Genomic DNA, 19131 nt, shown 5'->3' with positions numbered 1-19131 from the left:
AAAGTCCAAAGAGCGCAGACTAGCCACGGAGCTTGGATACGGTTTCCCGATCGGAGATCCATGGATCACAGACGGTATCTCCCCATGGCCTTTCGCCTCTGAAAGCGTCCTTCCTTCTCAATGCCCGGGCATCCATCCAATGCATTCTTTTCGATCTTGTACCCTATGTAGGCTTGCAAAGCATAGGCTAGACAAGCGGTACACTTCACACCAACCCAATCTCGACGTAAAAAAGGAAAAGCAAGTACATCCTTAATGGCCTCTATTCCTGACGTGAACGGCCGCTTTCTTGGAACTCATTCATAGGCACTTTCCATTAGTTAGACTTCACACACTATATAAACAAATAGTTGAAGCGTGCGATAGAAAGCGGAAAAACGAATTGATTGACTATTGAGTGCAAGCCCGTAAATAGACGACTATGGGTAGTTCAGGTGCGCTTAAAGTCAACTACAACTAGAAGGCATGCCGATCTTGCCACCAACAAACCTTTGACTTTGGCTGTGAAAAGCTCCAAATAGGCACACAGTAGTTTAGAGTAGAAGGAGTGAAAGCCACTTGACTGTAAGGAAAGGAGCTCTAAGTTGGAATTCAATAGTGACAGAAATGGTCATCTGTGCTCCACAGCTACTGGTGTCATCACCCTGCAAAGAGGTGGAACCAACCAAGACTGAACACTAGCCCCATTTTGTAGACGGGTTGGGACCGGCCTTCTATCCCGGTGAACAATGTTCCACTGATTAGGCGGGGACAGGATTCGAACCTGCAATCTTCAGGTCATGAGCCTGACGCATCCTAATTGGTGAGCTTATGCCGGCCATAGTCCCTTCCCTGCTCTTAGTTTGCTTTAAAGGCACCATTTTCGCGAGTAAAAAGAACATGTGGTTAACCGAATGGATCACAGGTTGCTGCTCCACAGTCTGAGTTCCTTGGTTCGCCCTTCCAGGCTTGGCTCCAGTCTCTACGGGCTCAGCAGCAGCTTCTTGGGCTGGGTACGACTTTATGAAAGGTTGTCACCTTTCCAAAGGGTTGCATCTTTTCCAAATAGTTGTTACCTTTTCAATTAAGCACAATAAATGTTTGTTCACACTACCCTTTGTTGTTATAAATAGAGAGATTTTCTCTCATTTTGAAACAACAAAATTCGGAACTACTACTTCTTCTGCACAACTAGATATTCCTGTACTTTGCTCCGATTGAGTGGCTCACTAACACCAGTTTTTTTATAAATACACTGGTTTATAAAATCGTTTGATCCTGAGAGGATCTATTCCTTTAAACCTCAATAGTTTTCTTAAGGGGATACTATCCCCTGTGCATTCAGTGGACTCGATTTTTTCTTTATGTTTCATTTTATTGTTACAGATCGCTGGTATGTATTTTTACAATCATTAATTTATGCTTATGATATAAAGGATAAATGACAAGATTGTTATAATTTTCGTTTTGCTTTTCATTATTAATGTTAGTTACTATGTAATGGTAAGATAATGTAGTGGTTTAGTTTTAATGACCGATAAGTTTAAGTATCATATATCTCATATATATATATATATATAAAAGAAAACATTAGGTCCGCCTACGTGGCATCACCACAAACCAGAATTCCCTTTTAAATTTATTTATTTCCAACACTAGCCTTCCCTTTTCAAGAAAAATTGTGACTTTTATGAAGAGTTGCGATTTTAATGAAGATATGTGACTTTTATGATTAGTTGTGACTTTTATGAAAAATTGTGAATTTTATGAAAAATTACGACTTTTATGAATAGTTACGACTTCTATGAAGAGTTGTGACTTTTATAAAAAGTTGCAACTTTTATGAAGAGTTGCAACTTTTATGAAGAGTTGCGACTTTTATGAAAATTGTGACTTTTATGAGAGGTTGTGACCTTTCCAAATGGTTGCAACTTTTCCAAAGAGTTGTGACCTTTCCGATAAGGCACAATAAATATTTATTCACACTACCCTATGTTATCTATAAATATAGGGAGTTGCTGCCACTATTATTTGAAGGTTTTTTCCATTGGATAGTTGAATTCAATTACATTGATTATGCTTCTTATGAAGTTTGTTTCATTCCTAAAAGTTTTCATCCTCCTATTTCATGGAGCTTAATCTTTATTATAAGTCGTGTGATTCATGTAAGTATGACAACTCTTTTTGCTATTTTGGTGACATTTTTCTTTTAACTTTGTTAAAAGTTTCTTAGAAGATAATTGAAAATTGATCTTCTCTTTTGTCCCTTTCTACAGGTTTCTTCGTATTAACAAAGAAAATTGATTTCGATTGCAATGTCACGTTACTACTTTTGCACCTCTAATTCCACAATTCATATCGTTGTTGAAATGGTTGAATTTATTACATTTGGTTTTTTCGTAAACAAAACTTTTATTTCTGCCACTATTGTATTTTCTTTTTTGCTATAGAGTAATCGAATTGAAATACATTAATTAAACTTCTAATGAACCTTTTTCATTCCTCACTTTCCATGAAACTTAATCATTACTGTCGGTCATATTACCGAATAATCATATGTAAGTTTAATAAAATGTGTAATTTACCTAGTTATTTTATAAATTTCATGATACTAAATTCCCACACGAGGCATGAGTAATTTTACTAGTTTAGAAATAAATTCTAAGGAACACTTACATATCAATCTTATGTTTGGGAGGTGTCCAAAGATGAATTATGTAGAAGTAAACCAATAACGGTGAACTCCTCATAAGGGAGTTATTTATTCATATTGGTAGATCCCTACTCGAGGGATATCGGTGACTGCATTGCTAGTTCTACCTTCCCACTAGCAAGGGCTTTATTTGTAATCTGTAACTGCAAGGTGCAGCAGGTCTAATGAACCCGCTGCTACGGGATTCATCAAGGTCTACTCCCGTTTATACTTTTCCTTGTAATCAATAGAAACATTTCCAAAAGGGTGTACGACATTCAAGTTCTTATCAAATCGTAGTATATAAATCTTTGATCAAAACATATGTCAAAATGCTATTTCTCAATGTAAATGGAACTATTTCGTTAACGGTAATCATATCTCAAGTAGCAATAAATATATCTTATAAAAATGAGTTCATCTCAAATAACTATTTCGGTATCTTATCAAGGAAAAGTCTTGTCCCATATGCAAGTTCAAAACATTTTGGTAAAATCATTCACTTTATAAACCACGTATAAATCATGAAAGTTACAAAACACATTATGGTAAGATTACTACTCAGTATTTTCATTTGAAATACCAAGCTCGTTACTCTAGTAATCCGTATGAATTCCATTGGTCAATCTATAATCACATTCATAACTTCGTGTTAACCTCTTAATACATGCTATTTCATACTACATTAAGATACCCAGCCCTAGAGGTTCCATGAAGGACTCGAAATCTGTCCAGTCACCTAATTGGTGCTTTAACCACACAAAACAGCCTCAGCTTGATTAATTTTTCATCGTAATTAGCCAACAAAACCTTACTGCCCGTCTACTATTACTTCATATATGCCACTATACAAAAACTTATAGTCTAATAATTAAATGCACTCCATTAGTTCCTGAGCAAGTTTCACTGTTTCTTTAACTCATGATTCTCCAATTCTGAAACCCAATCTGTAGTCATGGAATATACAATAAAATATATAATTCAAGATCAGAAACTTACCTTTTTTCCTCCTTCTCTTTTTAATTATAAGCCTCGTGCGATGGGTTTTTTTCTCTTCCCAGCTTTCCTTTAAACAGAGAGGTTATACCCAGTCTTTTTCCTTTTTTTTTTTCAAAAGCTTTTTTTTATCACGTGAGTTATGAGCTATGGCCCATTAACTTTCTATTTTCTTTATTTGCAGCAGTTGATTTAATTAAAATAAAAAGAAATAATTTGTCCATTAATAACTCACATATTTTTTTTTCTTAATATGGGTATTACAGTTACTAAAATTTTGTATGACAAATTGTGAATTTTGAGCGATGCAAAATGGGTTCTTAGTAGAGATCAATACGTTGATGTTTGTATGTTTAATTTTCGATGTTCTTTTGTATACTTCTTAAAAAATCTTTTGGGTTTTGCAGATAGTCAGGCTGGAAACTCATTCACTTCATACATTACTGCAAAGGTTGTATTATTTATTTGTCAAAAGCACTGACTGAACCTGCTGGGATCTTTTTTTCCTTACAAATTTCTTTGGCTTGGTTGTGCTACTTAGTTGTATATATACACATATTTTCATTCTTCTCTAATACTTTGTTCCTGATTTCCTTCTTCAGATCCTTGACAGCATTCAGTTGTCCATCAGAAATGTTCATGTTCTTTACCGTGACATGCTGACATCTTCGGTATAGTTTTACCTAATTGTCTTTGAGAATCTTTATATTTCCTTCTGTAGTCGATTTGCTTTCCATTTGAATTCTTGAGCTTGTTGGGCTGTTTTCTTGGTCCTTAACTTTCAGCTTTTTAGCAATCCTTCATTGATAGGTTTTCTCTGGGCTTCTCTCTCATCTCATTGTGCATTGTGCTACATGTCCATTTTGTAACCTACTATCTAGGATGAAGTAGAATTTTGGCCTTTATCAAGTGCCTCATTCACTTGCACCGTCATGTTGGATGGAAGCAGAGTTAGACAGATGAGATCTCCTTTCAGCTCTGAAAACATGTGGTAAGTGTGTCGGGTTTTGGGGATAGAGTGGCTGGTTGGTGGACGAGTTATGCATTGGAGGGGTGGCCTTCTTATAGGCTTGCCAAGAAATTGAAATTGGTTAAAAAAGACACAAGTGTGTGGAATTAAGAGGTATATGGGAGGGTAAAAGTGAAAATGAGGGGGGTTATGAATAAAATAGGGGAGTTAGAGAAGATGAAATAGGGAGCGAGTTAGAGGGGAGTGAGAAAGAGTGGTTGAAAAGGAACCTAGCTGTGTTGGCTTTGCCTAAGAGGTTAGCTGGAGGCAAATGCCGAGGGCATTGTGGTTGGAGGAAGGGAATTCAAAAGCTAAATTTTTTCATAGGGTAGCAGTATCAAATAAGAGAGAATTTCATAGAGTTGGTGGAGGTAAATGAGGTTGTGCATTTGGGGAAGGATGAAGTAGAAGGGGTAGTAGAATTTTACGAAGGTTTTGTTCAAAGACGAAGAGACTTGGAGGCCTAATTTGGGGATTTAGACTTCGATCACATCAGTGAGGAGGAGTGTGTGTGGCTTGAGATGGAAATCGAGAAGTGAAAAAGGGGTTCGAGTGTTGCGTGGGTGACAAATCTCCGGGCCTGATAGTTTGTCGTTGGCTTTTTTCAACATTGTTGGATTACGGTCAAAATAAAGGTGATATTGAAAAAAGTTTGAATCGTTTATTGTTATCATCCCTAAATGGGAGGGAGCCTCAAGCATGAAGGATTATAGACCTATTAACTTGCAAACTTTTATAAGATCATCTCTAAGGTGCTTTCCGTTAGACTTAAGAAGGTGATGTACGAGACTATATCTATTTCCCAGAATGCTTTTGTGGAGAGTGGACGAATTTTGGATGCAATCTTTGTGGTGAATGAAGTGGTGGATTCAAGGAAAAAGCAAGGAGTGCTAGGTGTATTTGCAAGCCAGATCATGAAAAGGCCTATGATGTGAACTTGAGTTTCCTGGATGTTGTTATGCTGCTAATGGTTTTTTGGGAGAAATGGAGAAAATGGATCAATTCTTGCATCTCTTTAATGAGATATTTTGCTTTGGTGAATGACAATCCTTGCGTTTTCTTGGGAGCTCTAAGGGGCTTAAGATGAGGGGATTCTATTTCTCCAATGTTGTTTGTCATAGTATTGGAAGTGTTGTGCAAGATGATGGATAGAGCCGTCACAGATAATTCATTAAGGGTTTCAATGTTGTTGTTGGGTGTTGGAACTCTTCCAATTTCTTACTTGTTGTTTGCGGATTATAGTCAGTTTTTTTTGATGCAAATAGGACCAAATTGGATTATTTAGTTGGTTTCAAGTCGTGTCAGGCTCTAAAGTTAATTTATAGGAAGTGCGAGATTATTCCCATAGTTGAGGCGGGTGTCATTGAATCTCGATCAGGTTTTGAATTGCTGGATTTGGAGCCCTCTTGACTAACTATATCGGTTTACCATTAAGTGCTTCAAACAATAATCATACAGTGTGAAATTTGGTTCTTCGGAGGACTGAGAAGATATTAACAGGTTGCCCAAAAAGCTATCTGTCCAAAGATGAAAGAAAAGCTCATTAAGAGTACTCTTTTGAGCATTCCTACTTATTACATGTCTTTGTTTCATGCTTCAACTTCGGTCTCAAGAAAGTTAAAAAAATCCAAGAAAATTTTCTTTGGGATACGAGCGATGGGGAGGGCTCGACATTAAAGACTTACAGGCGTTTAACAAAGCTTTTTTAGGCAAATGGCTTTAGAGGTTTGGGGTGTATGTTAATGCTTTGTAGAGAGAGATCTTAAGTGATAACTACGGGGCTGTGGAAGGGGAATAGGAAACTAGAGATGTGACTATGCCTTCTGGGTGCTATTTGTGGAGGAATATCTTGAAGGGAATTCAGAATAAACATCTCATTCAAGGTTGGAGATGGGAGGAGCGTAAGATTTTGGGAACATAGGTGGTGTGGAGATAATTTGTTGAAATATGAGTTCCAGAGCCTATACAGAATTTCTTGCCAAAGAGACTTGACAATTCAACATATTAGGACACAATGTGGAGAGACTTTTTGGCACTTTAGATTTAGGAGGGATTTCCGTGACGGGAGGTGATTGAGTTTCCAATATTGTTGGATTTGCCCCATATAAAGGTCACAGAGGTAGATAATCCCAATGCTTTGTGGTTGAACACGGGGAATAATGGTATGTTCTCGGTCAATTCCTTTTTTTTATAAAAGAACTTTTGGTTAAGGAGGAGGATTTTTTTCCTTGTAAAGTAGTTGGATTCCAAAGGTGTTTTATTTTTCACTTGGTTAGCTATTAGAGCGGTGATCTTCATGTTGGAAAATCTTAGAAAGCAAAAAGTAGTTTGTGTCCGCTGGTCTTAGATATGTAAGGAAGTGGGTGAGGATGTGGATCATCTTCTTCATTGTGATTTTACCATGAGGTCATATAGTATATATTTTGGTGGTTTGGTATTTTAAGGGCAATGCCAAGAACTACGAAAGAGGTGATATTTAATTGTCAGAGCGGGAGAAAGAGGAGAAGACGCAGGGCATGAAACATGGTTTCACTCGCGTTGATGTGGGTGGTATGGAGAGAAATATGAGAGCTTTTGATGGTGTAGAGTCGTGTTTTTCTCAATTGAGTTGCCTCTGGTCCTTTTTTTTCTTTTGCTGCACCTATAGAGTTCCAAGTTGTATAGGAGATTGGGTGGAGTTTGCGAGAATCATTTATTATTGTAGATTCTTTACCTTTTGGTATACACCCCTGTTATACGGCCAGCTTTTTGGCCATGTTTATGAATGAAAATACGTTTACCTTATCAAAAAACAAATTTGACATAAAAGGTGTTACTAGTAATAAAAGAAATGTAAGACACATTTATGGGTCTCTCAAGGAAGAAGCCATTTATGTGCTTTTCGATGCGGGTTAGACTCTAGTTGAAGAAGATGATGCTTATGTCAAAAGAACTTTTTAGATTTTATAGGCAGAAGTGCGATGTGAATTCTAACCTTGAATTTTCTTAGGATAAAAGTTATTTGCATGTTAATATTTATTAATCCCTTTTATGTATTATTAACATTGCTAAAATCGAAGGCAGAAAGTTACATATTTTGTCTTTGCATGTCATTCAGCCTACTTGTTCTCTCATTTATACGGCTCTTAACATGAACCAATGTGCTCTTCCAAGGCTTTTAAACAAACCATAGAAGGAGCTGAATCTTAAACAATAATTGCTATCAAATTTTTATGACACATGGTGAGATTTCTGGCTACAATCATTCTCTATTCCAAGGGGATGCAATTTTAGATCTTTAAAGTAGCTCGGGAGCTCTAGTTGCAGAATATTATCTGTTTTTGGATCATTTACAGTTGAACTTTACTTTTTTCTCACACAGAGAATCCATAAGCCAGATGTAGTATTACTCATTCTTCTCGAACAAGTTTTTTTCTGTATAAACGAAATATTACAATGAACTTGCCTCCGTCTTCTGTAACATCTTTTTCTGCGATGAGTCTTTCTTTAGCCATTTCTTTACTGGAGTAGGGGGTTCAATTGTAACTTTTTTGGTTCAGGTTACTTGTAAGAATTAAGTGAAATGTTGTTTATTTCATTAAGTGTCGATATTATTCTAAAATGTTCTGTTATATTAGTCATCATTCCAAGCAGTTGTTTCCTTCTCCGTCAGGCAGTAACCGTGTTTGGTCTGAAGCTCTCAAGTTTGACAATTATGAGACAACTAATTAGGTATGACTCTGTCCCCTATTTTTTTGAGTAGGTGTTGTATCTTTTTTCTTTGATGCAGTCACTTGTCTTGATGAATTTCCGATGCTTAAAAAATGTACTGTTCTTTCTGCTAGTCATATTTCTTATGCGTGAGATAGTCTATTTGATGAGGATAATCTTATGTTCTTCCTTGGAATTGGATCCTTTAATACGTAAAAGGTGGGCCGTGATAATAACCAGCAAGTATTAGGTTGATTTGTCTGTCAATTTGCACATATCTATAGGCTGTTTGGCCAAGCTTTTGGAAAGCTAAAAATGCTTATTTTTAAAAAAGTGAGGTGTTTGACCAAGCGTTTGGGAGAAAATAAGTGCTTCTGAAGTTGTTTTTCTGAAGCTGAAAAAGGTCAAGTTTTCCCTAAAACCACTTTCCAGCAAAATACACTTGGAAGCACTTTTAGAGCGAACACATTTTTGTTTACTTAATTAGTGTCTTATCCGAGTCTTTTGATTTATATTTGGATGTTATAATCATTACTTGTCCTTTGTCCATCTTTTAGTGGGAAAGTTAGAGATGGGAGTGTCAACAAACTTGTTGAAGTTAAAGGATTGGAACTCTATTGTAATACCTTACAAAGTAGTCATGAGGTGATGAGACACAATGCAGTGGATTCTAACAGTCAGGCTAGAGAATCAGAAGCAAATAATGACGGATGCATGTTGGTCCCGCTAGATGTAACTTTGTCTCTTTCGGTATGTGAATCTGATACTTAATTTTTTTTCTTCCGTTATTTGTTCATTTCTTTTGTGTTTTGAATTAAAAACAAAGAGAGCAGTCATACTCGAGTCTTTAATAATCCATTATCTAAAATGGCATACTTTATTGCTTTCTATATTATATAGGTTAAAATTAACTGGACCACTTGTGTGCTTCCCAATAATTGAAATATAAGACATTTCATAAGTGGTTCCATATCTTTCTTTCCATGCAATACATCCTCCATGAATTACTTCCTCAAGAGCACTTTTTGTCCAACATTACTTCACCATCATTCAACTAAACCTCAATTCCAAGTTAGTTCGTACGAGCTATACGAGTCATCTGTATCTAATCTGCTCTATTAAAGGTGCATTTCATTACTTGACAACCTCCTTAAAATGGCAGTTTTGCATGTCGAAAAAGGAAAATATGATGTAAGGATGCTTCTATTATGATGGACATCCAACTTCTCATCTTGCATTTGAATATTAAATTTGAGTGGTAGAAATCCCGTGAAGCTTTATTCTTAATGTGCTATCTCCAAATGGTTCAACAAAAGATGCACTGATGGAATAACCAAACTCTTATCTCACATCTCATTTTCCATCTGAATTCAAGCTTAACTATTTTTGATATGCAGATGGAATATATTTAGCAGAGTTACCCGGTACATGTACTGGTGTGAGGTAGTAGGCAGTGGTGGAGTAATCAAGGTGTGCGGAAGCTGGCCTAGATTCCACCTCTATCAAAATATGTCACTGAGGAAAACTAGTTGTCATCAGGCTAGAAGAGATAAATTTAGTTCTGAAGATTTGTCGAGTAAATATCTCATTGGAGGCCTATAGCCTTACACCACATAAAGGACAAATACCACTCAATCCCATGTACTGTGTTTTAAGAGAGAGTGATCTTGAAAAGCTCCAAGAATAAACCACACCACAGCCAACATTTTCCCTTTCTGTAGAAGCTTTCCATTGTGGTTACGAATATCACCCCAACTCTTAATGCTTAAAACTCACCAATTAAACCTCTACTGCAGGTTTTCCTTCATTTTCGTACTAATAAGTAAAAACTATGGTTCAACATGACTGTATTCTCTAAATAGCTATTTAAACATTTTTTTTATATAGTTCTAGTTTTCTTTTCCTCATGGGAAATTTACCTGACTTAAATCTGCATTAGATTTTGAAAGAGTTGATTAATTTAATAGGCTCATGTGCACTTGTTTTGTATTACACGGTGAAATTAACATGTCTTTTTGTTTGTCAACTTTCTGCTTTTTCATTTGTTTTCTAATGAGCTGTTATCCATTCTTGTATAGGTAAATCGTTTAGGAAGGCTTGAGAAAGATGTTCCTCAATACTTCATAAGTGTAGAGTTGAATAGTGTGGTTAGTACAGGATATTTCCTACTGTGTTCAAAGTATTTCATTCGCCATTCATTAACATAGTTGCTGATCTCTTTTCTCATTGCATATTAGGTTGTTTCACTGGATGAGATTCAAATGCAACAAATCTTGAGCATTTGTGATTATTTGCTGACATGCCAATTGAGAGAGAAGTAAGATCTTGTCACCTTTTCCCTTCTAATTTTTTAATCATATCCAATAGTTTTTCATTTGTATCAGCTTTCTTGTCGAAACCTTTTCTTTGAGGATCACAATAGTTTTACCTCGGAACTATGTTTTCACTCAGACTTTGAGAGATTTTCTCGGACTTTTTTCCTGTTTCCCCTTCCCATCTTTTATGATGAAGGATATTTTATTGATGAAAGAAGGATTGAGAACTAGATGTCCTCAACCTAGAAACAGTTGCTAAGTTCCATTGCATTGCTGTTTGTCTCTCAACATCTCCTATTAATATATTATCTAAATTTTGTACATATTCATTCCCTAGAGCTTCAGCTTTCTCAACCGAACTTTTGATTCCAACAACTTAAAAGGAGACTGAGTATTGTTTAAGCTGTGCTGGTCGATATATTTTCATGATTAGCTGTGCTGCTAAAATCTTATTTATGGTGTAATGACCTAAAAATGGATGTGATCATACTTGTCATATCCCACTAAGACAAGTAAGCCTAAAATACAAATATAATGAGAAGTGCGGAAGTAAAATAAGAATGATATGTTTAACAACAAATAATAATGCGGATAACAAATCAACTTAATTAAACCCCCAAAAACCAGGTTCACGTGTACAAGCCTCTAATGTATTACAATAGATTTGAAAGAAAATGCAAGTCTCAAGTGATGTTATCTCTAAAGTAAGAAAATGCAAGTCTCAAGTGATGTTATCTTTAAAGTAGAACAAAATCATAAATGGGAGTAAGAGGGTCCGTTGAGATGAAAAACAACTACCTCACAAATCTCCACAGTAAGCCATGGACAAGAAGGAAGAGTATCACGAAAATTCGGGCTTGTAACATACATAATTGTAGAAGCAAGGGGTGAGTACCCAACCACATGACACTTAACAAGCAAACTCCTAAACACAAAGCTAAGGTATAGAATACAGGTACTCCTACCATCCCAAACGAATCTCCACAACTACAACCTGCATAAAATCAGCCCAGCCCTACCTAACCTAATAGTTCACAATTTCAATAACACATAGTTCAACAACATCACTTCAACAATTATAGATCAGCCACACACAAGATCAAGTTCCATAGAAAAGTACTCGCAAGTTCACAAATGATAAAGATGCATGTATGACCTAATGATACATACCCGATGTCTACCAATTTGGGACCCATGGGTGATATATATTTCCATGCCCTCCATTGCGGCGTGCGATACGACCCTCAATAATAGAATCCGGCGCGCCATGCGACATATCCTTCAAATCATAATATCCGTTGCAGCGTGCACCACGTCCCTCCAATTTTAATATCCGTCGCGGCGTGCGACACATCCTTTGAATAATAATATCCGTCGGGGCACGCGACACATCCCTTGAAATGGTACATTCTCTTTAATTGTTTATTCTTCCTCAATCCACGTAACATTTGTCACAACCATGTCTCAGATGCTATGCCAATGCCATGTTTACACAATTAATAAGAAGACGACCATGTCCATAACAATGCACAAATTACAACAACACAATTGTGATACGATATCAACAATGAATCGATACGCCTTTCAAACCATTCTCAACACATCACACATCAATGTAAAATCAAGTTGCCTTTTATTACCCCCTTTTCCTCATCAGGATCATTCAATATGAACAAGTCAACCCATCACCGAATTCCATTACTCCCCAACACATCCACAAGGAAATACACAATTCTATACACCTAACAAGGGTTGAGACATTCACTTGCCTCAATTAATCAACAATTCACTTTGGGATTTGAGCCTTCCCCTTTCGTTGGACTTCCAAATCAAAGCAATCTATTCAAACAAATAATCACAATAAGATTTTGAAACTACCAACGTCCATATTAATATCAAGTTCCCAATTTTGATGCCAATTAACATGTCAACTCTCGTATTTTTCAAATTTTAAGCCTAAGTTAAGTCTCAATTCCTCCAAATAACATAACTTTAATGGAATCCATATAATAAAATCCATCTTATGTATAATTACTTATATCTATATATCAAAACTTGAATCATAATACGATGACCTCAAAAATAATTCTTAAATTGAAATTTAATACATAACCCCTGACTTCTAACAACAAACCAGGACTATTCAAGTTTACCAGGAAATATTCAGAACATTAACGAATTCCTTAAAAATATCATTTTCCAATGATTACCTCATCATGTCTCTCATTTCCTATTCAATTTTGTCATCATTACGTAGTTATCGGTTCAAATTTAATTGCCCACTACTTTTGGCCTAAAGATTTCACAACAGTACTAATTCAATCGACTTTGTTCCTTTTCCTTAACAACTATTATATTAATATGCTAATGTAGATGCAATACAATTTTCTATACACATTGAACGAGTAAGGGCGTTAGTATGCTTTTACCTTGAAAAAGATGTTGCCTCTTGTGTTATGCCACCTTCACCTATTTCAACATAGCTCATAAATGCTAAAATCCTATTTAATTATTCTAATACTTAAGTTAAGTGAAATGGGGTAGTAATTAAATTATGGACTTGGCCCATTAACCACTAATTAAATTAATTACTTAACAACTACCCGTCAACTAATTAACTATAGTGAAACAAATAGTTCCAAAATTCTCAAACCAACTTCACCGACTGCTCGGAAATGACTCAGGGCAATTATCGGGAAGCATAAACGGTAATTTTATAAAAGATTCCAAAAATGGCCTTTTGGGTCATTACATATGGCGAATGAAAGAATCTCTATGCAAATAGAATTGTGTGTTAAGTTGTTGTTTTATATTCTTAAACATCTTATGGGGAAAGCCTGCATTGTCGGTTGATATTCTCATCTCCATAAATACAACTGAATTTTGCAATAACAGAAAAGTGATAAATCCCCAATACATGTAACTTATTTATGTGAGAACTGAGCTATACTGAAATATTACTCTCCAGAAAGCTCAACAATGCTTGGATGGTATAAATTTTGTGCTCCACAAAAAAATTGAAAATGCTAAAAATGTTGAGATGCTTGGAACAGGGAGTGTGATGTGCACATCACATCATACTATTCTTGCTTACTTTATGGTTAAACATCCATCAGATGTATCAGAAAAGAATATCCTTTCTAAATTGTTGATGTTCTTGTAAGTGGTTCTGTTGTCTGTCCATGTAGGTATGGACGGTTTCGTCCTTGGTGGAGTCCTTTAGGTAAAAAGATTAAAGGCTGGCAAACAGCATGGTGGCAGTATGCACAAAAATCTGTTTTACTGGATGTTCAACAGAGGTTGAGGAGAACTTCTTGGAAGTACCTTGGAGAGAGACTGTAAGTTGATCTTCTCAAGAAACTTTTCTCCAATCAACATAGCAAAACATTTGGAGGACTTCCTTTTTTGTTTTGTTTGTTAGATTATTTAGATGTAAGTCTAGTACAGTTAATTATTTGACATTTCATTACTGCTTCATGTTCATTTGCACTTTGTGAATGTTGAAAGTCAAAACCTCCTGCTACTCATTATTAAAAAGGATACTCATTCACTACCCGACGGAAATTTAATGATTTTTGATACCCTGGCCTGTCTTTTTTGTCTTGGCATTCATTTGCCACTTGTGTTGGATGGAATTGGGTATGCCATTACTAGTGCCGGCAAAATGAGCCTATATTTTTGTGACCGCCCAACCCACCCATATTTTAATGGGTTGGGTGAGTGTTTTTTCACATGGGTAAAATATGGGTTGATTCCCATATTTGACCCATAAAACTATGGATAAAATATGATTAACCAAATGTGTTAAGCTTCTACTTGTATTCACTCAAAATTCATGATATCGCTAAAAATAGTGTAACTTCTCTTCCTTTTGAGGTTCTATAGAACTAACTATTCTTCTCTGTAATTGAAAAGGTGAAGTCTTTGACTTTCCAAATATATATAATTCAAATGTACATTTCTTTTGTTAATTGTAATTACATTTTATTTATTTAATTTTATATTGGATAATCAATAATAGTGTAAAATAAACAAATCATTTATTGATATTGACATTGCTTAAAGTTAAAATAAGCATGTTTTAGTCCTAAAATGCAAATAGTCATCTACTTTGAAATTAAAAATATTTTCATCTTGTTATTACATAAGCTTTTTTATATTGAAAATTTATAGGATTTTTTTTAAAATTTTTATGATACAATAAAACTAAATGAAGCATGTTCAACATTTTTCATCTGAAAAAGACTAAAATATCCTCTCCATATTGAATTATGAAGTAAAATACTATTTATTCATGAAAATATAGGTAAACTAGTGTTTTACCCAACCCATTTATTACCCAATCAATTTTTACCTATATCAAATATGGGCGGGTTGGATGATTATCCATTTTATGTTTACCCATTTTCAAGCCGCCCACATTTGACCCAACGTGCCCATTTGCCACCACTAGTCATTACTGTGATGAAAAAGTCCAGTGATGCACCCTTGTTTTTTTTTTAAAAATCAAGGGTTTCATTGGTAATAAAAAGGCTAACTTGGCTGTATACAAGAGACATATCAAAAAGAGAACCACAAAAATATGCTTCTCTTCTAAAGTCACCCAATCCTCTGTACAAACAGAAACTACATGGGTGTACCAAAAGAAAATAAGGGATTAGAGACTACTCATCTCTAGCCCATCAAAGGTCTCCTGTTTCTCTCTTTCCAAATGACCCACATACATTAGAGCTAGAGGGGTAGCATTTCACGGCTTGTGCCTTCTTCTCCTTGCTCTACTTCCAGCTGAACATCCACTCCTTCACTGATCTTGTCATTACCCAGTGACTTCAAACCATGTAAATGTATCCTCCCATTACCTCATGGCTAATTTGCAATTTAATAAAATATAATCCACATCCTCACCAGTCTCCTTACATAGGAAACACCAGCTTATGTGGACAACCTTTTCACTTCTTAAGGTTCTCAAAATCACCCTCCAGTAGCTAACCACATGAAGAAGCACATATTCCTCGGCAGTCGGCACCTTTGGTATCCATACCGCACCATATGAAGAACATCCTCCACCCTCACCAAAAGCTTCCCATAGAAGGACTTGATAGAAAGCACTTTGTTAACTCAAAGCATTGGACCCAACTGGCTCACATTGCTTTTGGGGTATATCTAGCAATCTCTAAAGCTCTGTCACCTCCCAGTCCTGAAAATTCCTCCTGAACCTCAAATCCGAAAAACTTCCACCCCTTTGTGTCCCCCTAACTTGTGTAACAGATAATTCACTTTGGCATGAAACCCGATACAGTACTGAGAATTCATCCATAAGCACCAAACTTCCACAACACTTTTGCCCCCCAAAACCTAACTCCCTCCCCTTGCCAACCCTAAAAGTAATTTACCAGCGAAAACATCCCAACCCTTCATTATATTCATCCACACACCACACTCAAAAAGAATTGTAATCCCTTTTGTTCTCCACCCCCTTCCATTCCACCAAAGCTTCTCCCTCCATCCCAAATCTCAACAACCATTTACCTAGATGAGCTTTGTTGAAAGTCTTCAAGTCTTTACCACCAAGTCCTCCCCACTGTTTAGGATATGTCACAGATTCCCAATGAACGAACTGAAACTTCTTTGCTCCGTCCGCCACATTCAATGGAAAATCTCTTTGCAACCTCTCCATCTTACCTATAACCTGGGAGGACTGTTGAACAGGGACATGTAATATGTAGGGATACTCAATATCATGATCTTAATAAGCATTTATTTTGCCTCCTTTCGATAAGAATCTTTTCTGCCACCCTGCCAACTCTTCTCTGACTCTCTAAATGACCGGATTCTAAATGGCGAGATCCTGGTTCGATGCGCCCAAAGGTAATCATATGGTAGTAGGGTGAGCCCTTACCCTGCACTGCTAGATTTGGGAAAGCATGTCAATGTTATCAACTGCCCCAACATGTATGATCTCCCATACCCCACTTTTGGGATTTCACTGGATATGTTGTTAATTTCTCTCTACAGAATCTACATATAAGAGCTACAACAATTATTTTCCGAGTCTGAGAGTTGGTGTAGCAAAGGGAAGAGAAAGTTACTGTTCGTACTGCAGTGAATCTAGTCGTTATCTACTTTCTTTTACTTTGGGAATTCGGAGTCTTAATATTGCTTTTATCTGATTAGTTTCTTAGTACTAAGGGTTTATTTCCTAGTTGTTTTGACTCCTCTTGTTTTGTTTTAATAAGCTTCTTGATTGAGAGAGTTGGGTATCTTACCTTGTTTAGGGCTATAGCTTTAGATTCTTATCATATGGATACAATTGCGGAGCATACAACCTTTTTGGTGAAGATAATTTTCATTTGGGCTTTTATTTATTATTATTTTTTTAATGTAGAAGCATTAGGGTTTACTTAAAAGGATTTTCTATAGTTTTCCTTTAATAAGCTAGTTTGAAGTGATTCAGAGTAAAACTTCTTCCTGCCACACTTTTGCTTCATCTGTATAACGTTTTTTGGTACATCTATATAGAGTTCCTTTTAGGGATGAAATTGTGTTTCAACTGTAAAATAAGTGGACCATGGACGCACTCAACCCCAAAAGTTGAAGTGTAAGGATTGTTCAAGACTATGTATGGAGAGAACAACTCATTCCTTCAACCAATGCGGACAGTCACACCAACTATTCATAAATAATGAGACATTTCACTTGTCCCTTTTAATTTTATGTTGACATTCTATATAAGTGAATTGTGAAAGTAATTGTACTTAAATTTGTCATGCTAGAAATTGCCGCCGGAAATATGTGAACTTGTACAAGATAAAACTGAAATGCCTTCGACAAGATCAGGTTAGTGACTTTAAACCCAGTTGCCTATCAGTTTTTTAAAGTTATATATACCTGTGTTACACAAATTCTTTAAAAGTTATGTTTCTCTCATAAAGGGGAAAATTATAACGAGAAATATTAAGAAATCAGGAGGATTCTATGAGTGAAAAGAGTTGAAGAACAAGGGATGTCTCATATACTCCCATGGGAAACTGCCTAACGAAATATGTCTCTGATAGCTTGCAGTTTTTGTATCCCACGTTCTTTGTTTTGCATTTGCAGTGATACACCGACAGTTTTTCATCAAGATGACACTTTTTCATCAAGATGAAAACTGACATAGTTTTCCCTGCATTCCTAATTGTTCCAGACGTTCCATGGGGTGGCCCAGTGGTTTGGGCTGGGGACTTCCATGTTGGAGGTCTGAAGTTCGAAACTCCTTGCCAGCGAAAGCAAGGGTTTGCCTTCTGGGTCGAGTTTGTCATACCGGACTTGCCTAGTGCGCGTTACCTCTCCTATGTAGTTTGCGAGATATTGCATAGGAGCGGAGGTTTTACCTAGTGCGCACTCAAAGGGTAGTGGCTGCAGGTTTTCCTTGTCATAAAAAAAAAAATACAATGGGATCCCTCTCCTCATCAATTTATCCTGTGTAAGGTTGCTTCCTTATCCAGAAGCCACACTAAGCAAGCTACTTTGCGTGGTATTTTGGTTTTCTAAATATGTTTCCAACTGTTGATTGGAGTGGTTCATCATTCTGTAATCTGCATAAACCTTGAAAGAGACACTGTTATTCCCCAGCCACCAAAATACATCTTCTCCTGTCTGAAGCCCCATGAGCTGTTCAATTGTGTAAAGAATTCAGCCACACTTTGAGTTTCCCAGTCATTAAGCTGTCTTCCGAAAGTAAAGCTCCAACCTTGAGGTGTCCAAAGTTCTGCTATAGTTCTTTGTTGGTGTAGAACTAGATTGTATATATCTGGAAAAAGCATTTCTAGACTGCCAATCTCATGCCCATTCATACTTTCAAAAGTGAGTTTTTCCCCATTAAGTACTTTCATCTTGGTATTGATCTTGAATTCACTCCACAGCTTTCTAATGGATGTTCGTAGGCTTATCCCATCAGGTGTAGTAACCTCCCGAGTCATCCATTTATCGTCCTCCTCATACTTTGTTTTAATGGCTCCCCCCCCCCCCTCTCTCTCTCTCTCACACACACACACACAGAGACACCCACAAAGACTGATTTTCATTAATGAACTTCCATAACCATTTCATTCTGAGTGCCTTGCTCTGTAAGTTCAGATTCTTACTTCCCAGACTCCCGTACCTATTTCCAACTGTTAGTGTTTCCACTTAACCAAGCAAAATCCTTTCTTTCTTTGTTCCGATGTCTCTAAAAGTTTTTCCTGATGCTATCCAACCAATTAATGACCTCTGTTGGAATTGGAAACACGGACATCATGAATATCGGGAGGGCATCAAGAACTGAATTAAGGAGAGTCAGTCTACCTCCCAGAGATAGATATTGAGTGTTCCACCTGTCGAATTTCAGTTTACCCTCTTTGCCTTCTAAAACAATGGCAAGGGTGTGATCATTTAGACCTGCTTTTTTAAACCTCTTGTGCAACAGTTGT

At 36.4% G+C, this 19131-nt stretch overlaps 1 protein-coding gene across 3 annotated transcripts in view; it reads left to right on the top strand.

Moving 5' to 3' along the window:
- LOC101246789 (intermembrane lipid transfer protein VPS13) overlaps positions 1-19131 on the top strand; it is a 77935-nt gene that overhangs the window by 17817 nt on the left and 40987 nt on the right. For 2 of the 3 annotated variants that reach the window (XM_010314799.4, XM_010314798.4), the window contains exons 5-12: positions 4075-4118; positions 4270-4338; positions 8329-8387; positions 8924-9116; positions 10445-10513; positions 10604-10683; positions 13870-14019; positions 17455-17518. In XM_010314799.4, coding sequence (XP_010313101.2) covers positions 4075-4118; positions 4270-4338; positions 8329-8387; positions 8924-9116; positions 10445-10513; positions 10604-10683; positions 13870-14019; positions 17455-17518 — 728 coding nt within the window. Of the gene's footprint in view, positions 1-4074; positions 4119-4269; positions 4339-8328; positions 8388-8923; positions 9117-10444; positions 10514-10603; positions 10684-13869; positions 14020-17454; positions 17519-19131 lie in introns of those variants that run through there. The other variant, XM_026028240.2, reaches the window with a different exon arrangement.

Source organism: Solanum lycopersicum, chromosome 11, assembly GCF_036512215.1.
Source record: "Solanum lycopersicum chromosome 11, SLM_r2.1".
Lineage (NCBI taxonomy): Eukaryota > Viridiplantae > Streptophyta > Magnoliopsida > Solanales > Solanaceae > Solanum > Solanum lycopersicum.
The sequence above is the reverse complement of the archived record's forward strand: the minus strand, read 5'-3'. Positions and strand labels throughout refer to the sequence as shown.